This window comes from Prinia subflava, chromosome 6 (genome assembly GCF_021018805.1).
Source record: "Prinia subflava isolate CZ2003 ecotype Zambia chromosome 6, Cam_Psub_1.2, whole genome shotgun sequence".
NCBI lineage: Eukaryota > Metazoa > Chordata > Aves > Passeriformes > Cisticolidae > Prinia > Prinia subflava.
Genome location: NC_086252.1, coordinates 23,340,863 through 23,353,982, shown reverse-complemented (window position 1 = coordinate 23,353,982; position 13,120 = coordinate 23,340,863). Strand labels below are relative to the sequence as shown.

The following is a 13,120-nucleotide window of genomic DNA, read 5'->3' as shown; positions in this document are numbered from 1 at the left end:
CTGGCAGAGCCGTGCGGCGGGTGACACACTCCATGATAAATTGATATCCCGTTTAGCATCAATTTTCCCTTCTCTGGTGGCAGACAGCTGTGCTAATGGGATGGGACAAGTGAAAATGAAATAACAGGCCCTGAGCACACCGGCACACGCTGCACTGTTGGCACTACTGCATGGCTGTCACTCCCCAAGAGACAGGCAGGACCTCACACACCCTGGTGTGGGAGAACCACAGGGCTGGCAGCCTCCAGGCTGAGCTGCCTTCATCGTAGTTGCTGGTGCCCACTTGGGGTGGGTTTGTGACGTGGTGTGTCAGCACTAGGTGCCATCAACTCTTGGTGTTTGCAGCACCTGGAGAAGCTGCACCTTTCAGTGGGCTTTGAGGCTGGCACAGGAAGAGGGCTGGCTGCAGCATGACCAGTTCTTGATGGTCAGCATGAGACTGAGTGGTGTCTGCATCTGCTTGGTGTTTGCAATGCATACAGAGGGTGGTGACTTGGCACATTTCTTATAGCACAACACATAGCTAGGAACCAGTTGGAAGGATTTGGTTGGCATTCAGTGCCAATGCTATATTGGGTATTTGCAATGCACACAATGCCCGAGCTGATGTGTGCAGCATTCCCAGTGTCTGCGCCAGATTTGGTGTTTGCAATAGCCCGTGGCACTCTGTACCCACACTCGCACGCTCTTTTTGGTGCTCTCAGCACCAGCCACATGCTTGTTATCAGGAGTGTATTTGTCAAATTGGTGCCTGCAGTGTGTTTACAGTCATGGTGTATGCAGCGCTTGATGCCCACAGTTTGCTTGATAATTGCAGAGTGCTCAGCACTTAATACCTGTGGCATCATTGTTATTTACACAGCCCTTATACTCAGTGTCAGCAGCGCTAGGCATACACAGTGAGCTCAGGGTGTGCACCCTGCCGCTGATGATGTTTGCATCACCTCCAGTATCTGGTGTCAGCTGTGGTTTCATGTTTGCCAAGCGCTCAGCACTCCCTCCATTCAAGGTGTGCCCCGCGTCTGTTCGCCTTGGCATTTGCGGCGTAGCCTGTGCTCACACCAGCCTGCTCTCTGCGGTGTGCTCAGTATTTTGATTCCTGTGGTGTGATGAGTGTTCACAGCAGACTGCTGGCGCTGTGGTTGGTGCCCAGCGCCAGTGCATGTGCAGAGCTCGCAGTGGGCTCAGCCTTGGTGCCCGCAGCATGCTCCCGCTGCCCGTGCATTCCCGCTCGCTCCCGCAGGGTTGAGCACTTGCCCTGCATCCGGCCCCAGTGCCCAGCGTGCTGCTCACTTGCAGCGTGCTTGGTAAGTGCAGCCCATGATGTGGTCAGCACAAGGTGCCTGATGCTTTTGCCATTTACAGGGCTTGCTGCACAGTGTTAGTGGTGTTCCTGCTGCCCAGCCTGTGCTTGGTGCTGGATACTGGCCCGCCCTGGAGCAGCTGCACGGTCTGTTTGCACCAGCTCTTGCATTAGCAGCGCCACCAGCCTGTGCTGTCCCTGTTGAGGCTCACTCCAGTGCACTCAGAACTCACAGTTCATCATGCATACCATGTTCACAGCTCAGTTTTCAGTGTCTGTGGCACATGTAGCACCAGCAGTGCCCTCTGTGCTCAGCATCAGCTCCCGTTTGCAGGGAGCTGGTGCTTGGTGCCTGATGGTGACATGTTTGCCATGCCCCAGCTCACCTTTGGGGTTGACGTTTCCAGGATGCTCGGCAGCCGGATGTTTTTCCTATTTGCAGCATGCTGCAGATGAACACCATGAGATGTCTAGAGTTTGTGCCATGCACTTGGTGCCAGCAGCACATCTGGGGTTTGGAGCACACAGGGTGCTGAAGGCACAGTTCCTCAATCCCTGGCACAGTGCGTGTGCTGTGTTTGCCACGTGCTCTACAGCCAGGTGAGCACTTGCCTTGCAGTCAGCACTCATGGCCAGTGTAGGGGCCCACGCAGTGTGCTTGGTGGCCAGATGTGTGCTGTGCCTATGTTCTCAGTCCAGGGTTCCTTTCCCAGTGACCATCTCCAACCTCCTTGCAGTCCCAGTCTGTCTACCACATCTCCACCAGCCATCAGGGGGCAGGGGCAGTCCCAGCCTCCCAGCCCCTTTGCCAGCAGCCTGGGGAGGGTAGGCAGGGTGTCCCCACCATATATGCCATCAGTGGAGCTATGGCATTAAGGCTGAGGTTTTAATCACACAAATGTTGGAAAATGGGGAGCGATGGTTCCCATGGTAACGCTAACTCTGCCCCTTGCCCGTGGCACATGGCTGTGCACGCGCAGGACCGTCATGGGCACCATGCAGCTGAGCTATGGATGTCTGGGGAACCATAACTCCCAGCCTCCTGACTTGGGTGCATTTAAAACCTCAGCCCTATTGCTGTGCTGAGGCAGCTCTGCTGGCAGTTTATGACTCTGTTGTTTTTAGGAAAGCCAAATGGGAAACAGGAGCTGCCTCGGTAAAGTACTGCAGATGGGACAGGAGGAGCAGTCCAGGGCCAGGAGAAGCCACAGGGTGCTTGACCCAGCACCAGGGGCACACGACTGCAGGGGTCAGGGCAGGTCGGGGCCTGTGGGCACAGCTGAGTGTGAGGGAGCAGCTGAATGATGTTTCTCAGGGCAGATCTGCATGCTCTGCTGGCTGGGCAAACTCCCATCCCTCAGGGCCAGAGATGGGATGGAGGAGTGGGATGCATGAGTACCAGCCCTGCTGCCCAGTGTGGGTACTCCTGTAGTGCCAGCATTTCCTGTGCCCTGCACTGGGACTCCTTGAAGGTTCCATTTCTCCTGAGGTGTCTGAAGAACCTGGTGATGGGCTTCCTGACACTGCTGGGTTGGCCTTCAGCCCTGCAGCATTCATCACCCTTCCACTCTCATGCCAGTGCACAAGAGACCTCCCTGGTGCAGGTTCATGGCTGTTTGGAGTGGGATGGGGCTCTCATCCTCCCTGCACACCACAGCAAGGCTACATCCTTCTGCACACTGCCTTTCCAGTGTACCATGGCTGTTGGCATGTCCCCTTGGCTGTGAGATGATGTTCCAGCTGTGCCAGCTGTGTTCAGCAGCAGCGCTACCCATGCCTGCAGCTGTTCATGCCAGCGTGCCAGCCCTGATGGGGGTGTGCCAGGGCTGGCAATGTTGAGGGAGGACAGGGACACTCAGCTGGTGCTTGGGGGCTGCACATTGTGGCTTTGGCTCACCCGAGCATGGATCCCACTGCTGCTGAGGCTGCCCACAGCTGGCTGCGGGGTGGTCCCACCCAGACCAGTCATCCATCCAAGCTTCCCCTGCCCATAAATCAGAAACTGATGGTAGGCTACCTTAGGAGCTCAAGCTTCTCCCAAATCCTTTTCCCTGAGGGACTCCTGGCCTGCCTTGTGATCAGAGAGGAAAGTGGCCATGGTGAGCTGCCCACCCTCCAGTCACCTTTGCTCAATTGTCCTCTGGGAAGAAGTTAAGCAAGGAGTTGCCCCGCTCACAGCAGCACTGGGTGAAGCTTGTCCATCTGTGGCTGCACTGGCTGGAGCATCTCCCAGTGCTGCCCTCTCTGCCCAACTGCTGCAGCTCCCGTAATGTATTCATCCCAGGATGCCCTGGTGCAGCTGCAATATAATTATTGGAGTTTATTACACCATTAACTTTAAAATTTTATAAACCACCAGCCAGGTGACAAGTGGTGGAGACGGGGGGTCTCAGGCTGTGGACAGAGGGGCTGAGAGGGAAATAGTGCTGGGGACTCTCCCAGCAAGGTGCTGAGCCTGTTTCCTTGCCATGCTGGTGTTTTTGCTAGCAGTGCAACCCAGTGGCACCCCAGGAGGGTGCACCACTACCAAGTAGCCCAGCACAGTGTGGCCATGTGCCAGCCTGCCCGGCTGCCCTCCTCAAGATGGCAGGGAGAAGGGAGGACAAACCAGCTGCAGCAATAAAAGGCTATAAAACCAAATGACTGTCTGTGCACGCTGCAGCGATGGCTCCCAGGGTGTCTTCCCCTTCCTATGAGTGCTGAGGGCAGGAGGGACTGTGCACATCCCATTGCCCATGCACGGAGCCGCTCCCTGGTCACGTCTGCGACAGCCTTTCCAGCCGTGGGGGATGCTCTGAGGGTGGTGAGGCCATTTCCTCCACTCCTCCCACGCAGGATTGGAGGGCAGCAGTCAGCCGAGCCTGACCTCCTGCTGGTCACGGGCCAGCGAGCATTGCCAGATCCGGAGTCAGGAGATGGGTGCTGGGTTGAACATCCTCCTAGGGATGCCAGGATTTGGGAGGCTTTTAGATTTGTTTTCTCTTTGTGAGAATGTTTGTGCAGTGCAATCAAGTGGCTGGCTCACTTTGGGGGTGGTTTGTACTGACAGGGTCAGAGTAGAACATGGACAGGGTGTGCTGGCTTTCAGCCTGGCAGAGCCAGGGCAGTGCCATGGCAAGTGGGGCGTCTCAGATGAAGACCAGAAGCAGGGGCTGCAGAACTTCACAGTGTTCACTGCCTGCTGCTCCTTCCTGGGCACAGGAAGAGCTGGCTGGGTGAGCATTTCTGGGAAGAGGAATTCGGGAGAGTGACAAGGGAGATCTCACTGCTCACTAGGGTTTAGTATCATGGAATCAGGCTGGGCTCAGCACAAACCCTTTTTCTCCCATGGTCAGGCAGGGATCACATTGAGTGTCCATGAGATCTAACCCAGCTCTGATGCAGGCATTATCCTGTCAGCCATCAAACAGATGCTCCTACACCCAGATCCTACTGAAACCCACTCCTTAAATTTCTGGAGGCAGGACCTCAAAAGCCACATAAACTCAGTGTTGTTTTCTTGGCAGCAGCAAAAGGTGTCCAGGGCACCTTGTGCAAGCTCATGCACACAGCTTACAAAAGAGACTTTGTAATTGAGGTTTTGCGCTTAATGAAGGAATAAATTGAATGGGAGTGTTGTCTTTAATTGGGGTGTTGCATTAATTAAGGTATTGCACTTAATTGGGGTAAAGCATTTAATAAGGTATCGTCTTTAATCGGGGTAGTTTATGTAAATAGGGTCAGTGCGTTAATGGGGTGCTGCATCTCCCGTGCTTCTGCTGGCCCTGGCAGAATTTTCATCCATCACAGTGGGCCAAACTGGGGACCAGACTACCAGTGAGGCTGGTCTGCAGCACTAGAGCTGCCCTCTTCCCCATCCCAGCATGATGCAGCTGGTAACAGAGCTCAATTCAATGGCTCCGCTCCTATCCTGGTGCATACAGCTCCCTCCCACCATTCCCAGCCCCACCACTCCCAGTGGGTGCAGGACGATGGTGCAGCAAGTGGGGTGCAGCAGCATTACTGCTCCTGTGGGTCCCCCACAGCCAGCTCTGCAGCATGCTGGAGTGATGCCTGGCATGCTCATCACACTGTCGCCAGTCCTGCTCTCCTGTAATTGGAGTGGACATCTTGTCATCCCACATCTCCCCACAACCGAGGCACTTGCCATCCTTGCTGTGGAGCCTGACCTGCTGGGCAGGCGCCGGCAGCATGCCGGGGAGGCCATGGAAGGAGGCTGTTCTTGTTAAGCCAACGTGTTTGCAGGGGTCTCAGAGGATACAACTTGAATGAGGCAGAGCTGAGTGCTGCGGCCAGCTGGGCTGCGCAGTCACGTTCCCTTCAATTAGATCAAAAGTAATGATTGCCCCAGATCCACTTCCCTCTGGGCATGGGGCCGTGGCCAGCGCCAGCTCTGGAGTGTGAGGAGCTGGCGAGGAAGACGTAGCAGCCAGCTCACGGGCTTGGGCTGGCAGTAGAAGCACTGAGAGAGCTGGATCCGTACCCTGGCCAGTCTGGCCTAGCAGAGTATCAGGTTGGAGCTCCATGATGGGGGTCTCCCATTGGACAGCTGCCTGCTGACCACCCAGTTACAGACTGTCCAGCCACCAATGTCCCCCACCCTTCTGGGCTGTCCCTGCCATGCCACTGTTGGTCCCCTGGGCTGATCCTCTGCATCCCTCCTGAGGAGCTGCAGCCCCGCAGGCTGGCTGGAAGGGGGAGCTCACTGCAGTGGAACAGCACCAGTGCGGGAGTGCAGTGGGAGTTTGGATCTTGGTATGGAAAAGAGTCAATCCATTGGCTGGGTGTCAAGAAAGGAAAATCACAACCAAACCCTGATCTGGACTGGGCTAGGAATAGAAACAGCCAGTGCCTATGTCTTGGAGGGGATGAATCATCATGTGGGTACTGGAGGGCACCACAGCAGGGTCAGTTTTCACCAAGCATCCCTCCAGACTGTGAGGCTTCTGCCATGTGTAGACTTCTCCTATCTCCTGCTGCGTTCTGTGGGTGTGTCAGAGCCTGGATGTTGTAGAAAGCTCTCTCCCTCTGTGCTCAGTTATTTTGTTCATGGATGCAGCCTCTTAACCTCCTCTGCTCTCACTCAAACCTCCAGTGTCTCCAGCCGGTCTCCATCACTGCTCTGTGTTACTGCCATCCTCTATACTCATTACAGTTAGTTTGGATTTTTCTTGATATGAGTCCCGGACCAGACACAGGGCTCCAGCAAGTTCTTGCTGCCAGCAAACACTTCAGATGCCTCACGAATGACTGTCCTTCTTACGCAGCCCTGAGCAATGTTGTCCTTTTCACTGAGTTCAGTGCAGTTGCAGGGCTGCCAGACATCCCATATTAAACTGATAGATTCCATATCCCAAATGAATGAAGTTTCTCTTATTTTCTTCTAACTCCCAGCTGCTTTTCCACGTATCTGCCTGGCTTCTGGGCATCTGGAAACACAGCTCCTGCTCACAAAGATAACTGCACCTGCGGAACATGTCCTGCCTGAGGGTTACACCCTCTGCATGCCTTGTTTATCCACCTGGGATTGTCCTGGGGTTTGGTGTTAAACACGGACAAGCTGATGTTGCTGCCCACTGCTGAGCCAGGCTCTGTCCTGCCCTCCTGCCCACTTGGCAGCCCTGCCCTCCAGCCGCTCGCCCTCTGCTTGCTGGGCAGATTTGCTTCCTGCCCCAGCCCAGCTCTTGTCCTTTTGAATTGAATCTGATTGTTTTCAGGCCATTTCTCCGATTTGTCAACATCATTTCGAATTCCAGTCCTGTCTTCCCTGGCACCCGCAGCCTCCCCCATCATCTGAGTGTAGCACATGGGCCCTGTGCCAAGTCCCTGATGATCAGCATTCCCCTGGCTGGGGGGCTCAGGGGTAAGCAGGAGAGACTCCACTTTCCCAATCTGCTGGCAAGCCCTTGGCTGGCTCTCCCACCCTGTTGGCTTGCTTGCATGCTGGCTAGTGAAGTCAGCCCAGGAGCCCAGGGCATTGTGCTTCTCCTGACTGTTAGCGTCATATCCAGGGACTGGATGAGGGACCATCAAGGGGCAGACTCTGTAGCTGCATGTGGCCAGCTGAAGGGGCAGATGAGCCCTACTACACGCCACAGAGGCCCTCTGTGTGGCCTCATGCCCCCATGTGCAGGCACTCAGTTGCAGGTGAGATGCTCTGGTGTGGAACGTTGAGGATCTGCAGACATGCTGGCAAAGGGGCAGCACCAGCCATTCCTAGCTCATGCTTTGTTCTCTGCCTTTCCTGGTCTGAGTAGAGAGCAGTCCCTAAGCCCTGCTGCCCATCTTCCCAAGTTGTGCTGCTTCTCCACTCCCTGCACCTCCATTCCACTGTCTCTCCCAGCATGCTGGGTCCTCCAGAGCTCCCTGGCTGTGAAGCCATAGTCCTCCCTTCTCCATGGCTTGTAAAAGGCTGCAGCTGCAGCTGGGGATGGGGCTTGTGCTGTGGGTGCCACTCACTTGGGCACAGCTTGATCCCAACCCATCCTGGCTGCACTCTAGCCTTGGGTAATCCTGCAAGGGGATGAGTCCCCAACACCCATCTGCCCTTGCTGGGTGGACAGGCAGGAGCAGAGTGCAACAGGAGAGGAGAGCCAGGAAAGGAGATGGGAGAGGACTTGCCCCTTTGGCCACACAGGAGGGGGTCATGCTGTGGGGATGGTGCTGAGACGTGTCCCCAGACCACGTGGTAGTTGATAATGGAGCTGAAGACAGCCAGAGAAAGCAGGTGTATGTGATCCCCTTGGTATGGGGGACAGGGTCCTGTGGGGAGCCAAGGGACAGTCCTGTTCCCATGCCATGACTGTCCAGCACACAGGACACAGGGCTCCAGCTGGTCCTGCACTCACAGAGCTCAGTTTGCCCTGTACCTCAGGGTCTGTGCTTAAGGGGTGACCTGCCTGGCAGACCCTCCATGCCTTCATGTCCCTTGCCACCACAGCACCTGAGAGGTGCAGGCAGGGACTACTCATCCAGCTCTGCAGACCAGAGACCCAGGGTTGGCCAATGCCTGGTTCCATGGAAACTCCTTGCCACAGGATCATGGTCCTTCCTGCCCATGGTGCTTGCTGGGCCAAGCATCTGCCAGAGGGCCAAGGGTCCCTGTGGAAGCAACTGGGATCTGGTGGCTGTGTGTCTGGGGCACTTGTGGTGGCAGCAGCACTTGGGTCACCTGCCCAGCCTACTCCTACCGTGTCTTTCTGAGCTGGAGGTGCAGGGCTGGCATGTGAATGCTGCATCCCTTGGGCAGGGAGAAACAGGCTGCTGGGGCTGTGCGTGCTCCTTGCCGGAGGCAGCCTATCATGCTGTATTGACCCACACAGAGGCAGGAACATGTGTGCCATGCACAGATCGATGGGAAGATTGAAGATGCATGTGCGCTTGCCGGACGACTGGGGAAAGCTTTGCTGTTGGCATTGGCAGCACAGTGAAGGTCATGCTGACCCGCGGCGCAGTCCCCGAGGAGAGGCGAGGCCTCTTGTCGCGCTCATGGGCGTCTGTCTCATCACTTGTCCTCCGGAGACCCTGGAATCCCTGCCAGGCACGCACCTTCTCAGCAGAGCCATGTCTGCTGGGGGGGGTACCCAGTGCTGGGCTTGTTCTGGGGACAGGGAGCTGGTGTTTCCCTCGCCGCTGTGCCACAGTGTCACAGAGGGTTACTTGACTTGTGAGTAAGTGGGTTGGTTCAGCCTTTTTAGCTGTGCAAACCCTCCATCACCAACTGGTGACACCAAGGCAAGAAGCTGAGAGAGATGAAAACTTGCTGGCAGAGGTGTTGTGCCTTGGGAACAGACAGACCCAGGTGTCATGTGGTTGGTGCCTCAAGGTTGAAGCCATCACCTCATGACTGAGCCACGCAAGCAGAGCCCCACTGCCGCGGGGAGGACGGGGCAGGAGGACACCCTGCTTGTCACTCTGCCTGCAGGGCAGTGCTGCCACGGGGGCTGGGTGCTGCTTGGGGCTGTGCGCAGAGTCGACGGTAGTGTGCCCCGGAGGTAGCAGACCCCGAGAGGAGCAAGGGCTCGGCAGGGCAGGACAGGGTGAGGGCTACCCCGGCTCAGCCTTTCTAGCAGAGTTAGTCACTGCCTGTGGTGCCCCCCACTTCTTGTGCGCTGCCGTGGAACAATGAGGAGCAGCGAGGGAGGGAGGGAAGGGGGGCAGAAATGAAGCCGGAGGAGCCCATCCCGGGTGCACAGCGAGCGCAGTGGAGAGGGGGGCGGCGGACACGGGGCGCGGGAGGCGATACTGCCGCCCTCCTGGCTCCGGGGCACCGAGGAGCACGGCGGGGGCGGGGGGAGGCACGGGGAAGTGCACCCCGGGCACCCCGTGTTCGGCCCCGCTCCGGCGGCGTCTCGCCGGCCGGATCCCGCCGGGGCAGCCGGGGCCGGGACCGTGACTCGGCGCTGGCCGCCGTGGGTCGCGGCGGGCCGCGGCAGGGAGGCGGTTAACGGCCAGGGAGCCGCCGAGGCAGGAGGAGTCCGCAGGCGGGCGAGCAGGAGGGGGCCGCCGGGCGAGCTGCCCGCAGGCTGCCCGCCCCCGCCGAGCCGCGCCGCGCTCTGCCCCGGGGCGCACGGGCCGGCGGGGCACGGCGGGGCCAGGCGGAGAGCGCGGCGGCAGCGGCGACCGTGGGGGACAGGCTTCGTGCCCCGCCCGCCACGGCACGGCTCGGCACGGCTCGGCATCGCACGGCGCGGCGCGGCACGAACGACTCGGCATCGCACGGCGCGGCACGGCTCGGTTCCGCTCGGCACGGCTCGGCTCCGGCAGCCCCCGAGCCATTCAAACAAGTGGCTCCGGCAGCACTTCGGGGCCGGAGCTGGGGAGCGGGCGCAGCGTGGCTTCCTGCCCCGGAGGCGCCGGGCCCTTCACACTGCCTCTTTTCTCTGACGCTTGCTCTTTATTTGACGATGAAATAATGTTGACATGTCTTGAATTATTAAGTATTCCCTGGATTTTATTAGCACATGATGCCTAAATGCTGCCTGTATCTGCTGGGGTCTTAACCAGAGAGGAGCGAAGGAGAGAGGCAGAGAGACAGAGCGAGGGAGAGGAGAGAGAGGGGTTTTTGACAGCTGTATTTGTGCTGATAAGCGAAGGCACAAGGAGACGATCGACTAGTGAGACAAGAGGGAAGCGGCGGCTCGGAGCTGCTGAGAGGGGCTGTGCTTCCCTCCCGAGACGGCTCGGCCCTCCCGGTGCCGTGCTGGGGCTTGGGGGGGACCCGAACCCCCTCCCAGCGCCTGGCGGGGCTCTCGGCCGGTGCCTGTGCCAGGGGGCAGCTCGCTGGCTGGGCACACCAGCTGTACGGGGCAGATGCCGATTGAGATCGTGTGTAAAATCAAATTTGCTGAAGAGGATGAGAAGCAGAAGGAGAAAGAAGAAGGGGACAAGGAGAGCCTGATCGAGGAGCCTGCCCGGCCCCGCACCCGGGACCTGGCCACCTTTGCCAGCACCAGCACGCTGCACGGCTTGGGACACATCTGCCGGTCGGGACGGCTGGGCGTGCGCCAGACCCTCTGGGCATTTGCCTTCCTGGCCTCGCTCGCCTTCTTCCTCTACCAGGCGGCCAAGTCAGCGCTGCTCTACCTGGAGCACCCCCACGTCATGGCCCTGGACGAGGAGGCCATCCGAGAGATGGTCTTCCCCGCCATCACCATCTGCAACATCAACCGCTACCGCCACTCGGCACTCACCGACGCCGACATCTTCCACTTAGCCAACATGACCGGGTTGCCCCCCAAGGACCGGGATGGTCACAAGGCCACGGACCTGCTCTACCCTGACCCTGACATGGCTGACATTGTCAACCGCACCGGCCACCAGCTTGATGACATGCTCAAGAGCTGCAACTTCAGCGGCGAGAACTGCTCATCCCGTGATTTCACTGTGGTGAGTGCACACCTGGCTCATCTTCCCTAGGGGCCCCTACCGGCACGGGGGCACCTACCCATCCCTGTCGCACCGGAGCAGGGCTCCCTGGCTCACTCCGGCTGCTGAAGTTTGCATCTCTGTCTGTTTGAGTTTCCCTCCAAGTTTCACATGGAGAGAGGGAGAGGATCCTCCGTGGGAGCTCTCAGCAGGGCTCTGCACCACAGGACTGTCGGCAGGTCTGTGCCTGAGGGGCTCATGGGCAGGAGCCGCGGTGGGTGAGCAGCAGGGTTCAGCAGTCCCCAGGGTGGGTGTGCAACGGCCAGGGGCAAAGCTATGGCACAGAGTCCTGCTCCAGCCTGCTCTTGCCCCAGATCAAAGTACCCTGACGCAGGGTGCTTTACTCAGCAAGAGGGGCTGGAGCAGGGGGGCAGGCAGAGACCCCTTTGCACGTAGGAGAACCTCCCTGCACTTGCGGGATTAGCACTGGGATGTGTGTAAATGTGGAGACTGCCGGCATTGCACACGCACGTGTGCACATGCCGAGCACAAATGCCGACCCGCTCCGCTCCGGAGCACGGCTACAGCCAGGCGAGCGGGGGCTGCCCGGGGCTGCCCACTCACTGCCCGGGACTGGCAGCACGGCCTCTTCCAAGCAGCGCCCAGTCTGCCCAGGCAGAGAGCCCCTGGCCGACCGCCGCCAGTGTGCAGCTCTCACCAATATTGAGCCTGGAATCACAAATCCCCACTGTGGTTTGGGAAAATAAATGTGCTGAACGGGCGGAATACCTGATGGGACCCTTTTCAGACCTTAATGACTCTGGAAATGAGCCGCCTCTCTCCTGTGGCTGCCAGGGGCTACTGCTCAGCTGGCTCCCGCGTTCTCAGGAGCTGTGCTGCCAGCCGGACCCCGCTCCATGCCGGGGAGTGGGGTGCACAGCCACGGGCTGTGCAGGATACTGGGGAAGAGAGGAGGCTCCGTGGGGCTGGAAATGGCTGATGCAGCATATTCCGTTTCACTTCGTGCCCATTGGTACAATGCCTGCTCAATGTGCAGAGTGATGCTGTCCCTGGGAAAGAGACATTTGGGGGGTGGAGGGGGGGGGAATCCTTGTGCGGGGGGGGGGGGTGGTGGTGGCATGGGGCACTGCAGTGGAGGGGGAAGGAGCAGGGGACAGCGGGCGGGTTGCCCCGCTCCTCCTGGGAATTTGCTGGGCTCTGTGCCTGCTCTACACCAGCTGCCTGAGTTTGGTGGGGAGCAGTGTGGTTCAGCAGGGTTTGGAGCAGGAAGCTCTGGTGCTGGACAGTCCTGCACGTGGCTTGCCCATGCTGACTCCAGCCCTGGGATCCTCCTGGAGGATCCTGCACAGCTTTGGTTTGTGGGGGAGGCAGCGAGGCCAGCCTTGTGCTGGGCAGTGGCACAGCATGGCAATGGGATTTGAGCCACACTGATGGTGTGATGTTGGCAGGCACAGCTCAGGTGGATGGGGCAGTACAGGCTTCCCACAGCATGGACAGAGTGTGTGGCATACGCTGTGCTGCGTGGCAGTGAAGGGTGACCACCAGTCACTGGAACCCAGTTTCTCAGAGTGTGGCCAGGCAGGACCAGCTGGCCTGCCTACCTCATCTGCTTCAGAGTATGCCCTGGGGATGCCCAGGCAGCCGGGCTCTGGTGTGCCGGCACCCTGCACTGGAGCAAGTTTTAGGCATGAGAATGAGCACAGCTGACCTGTGGGCTCATGGCCAAAGAAGGGGACTATGGGGCTCCTAAAGCCCCCACCCATCCTGTCCACAGCTCAACATTTCTGGCCTTTGAAGCGTCAGTGGCTGTCAGCAAAAAGGGGTTAACTGTCACCTCTCACTCACCTGGAGCAAAGGCGTGAACCTGGGGCTGGAGAGGCTGCAGAGATGGGTGTGAGGAGGGATGGCTGAAGATGTGATATACCTCTC

The 13,120-nt window shown here is 58.6% G+C and overlaps 1 protein-coding gene across 2 annotated transcripts in view; it reads left to right on the top strand.

The window, feature by feature from the left end:
• Positions 1 to 13,120, top strand: part of ASIC4 (acid sensing ion channel subunit family member 4) — a 63,560-nt gene that overhangs the window by 24,787 nt on the left and 25,653 nt on the right. Inside the window, exon 1 of one of the 2 annotated variants that reach the window (XM_063400691.1) lies at positions 9,587 to 11,191. The exons of the other annotated variant lie outside the window; for it this stretch is intronic. Within the exon in view, the coding sequence (XP_063256761.1) occupies positions 10,616 to 11,191 (576 nt within the window). The 5' untranslated portion in view covers positions 9,587 to 10,615. Of the gene's footprint in view, positions 1 to 9,586; positions 11,192 to 13,120 lie in introns of those variants that run through there. 2 annotated transcript variants of the gene reach the window in all.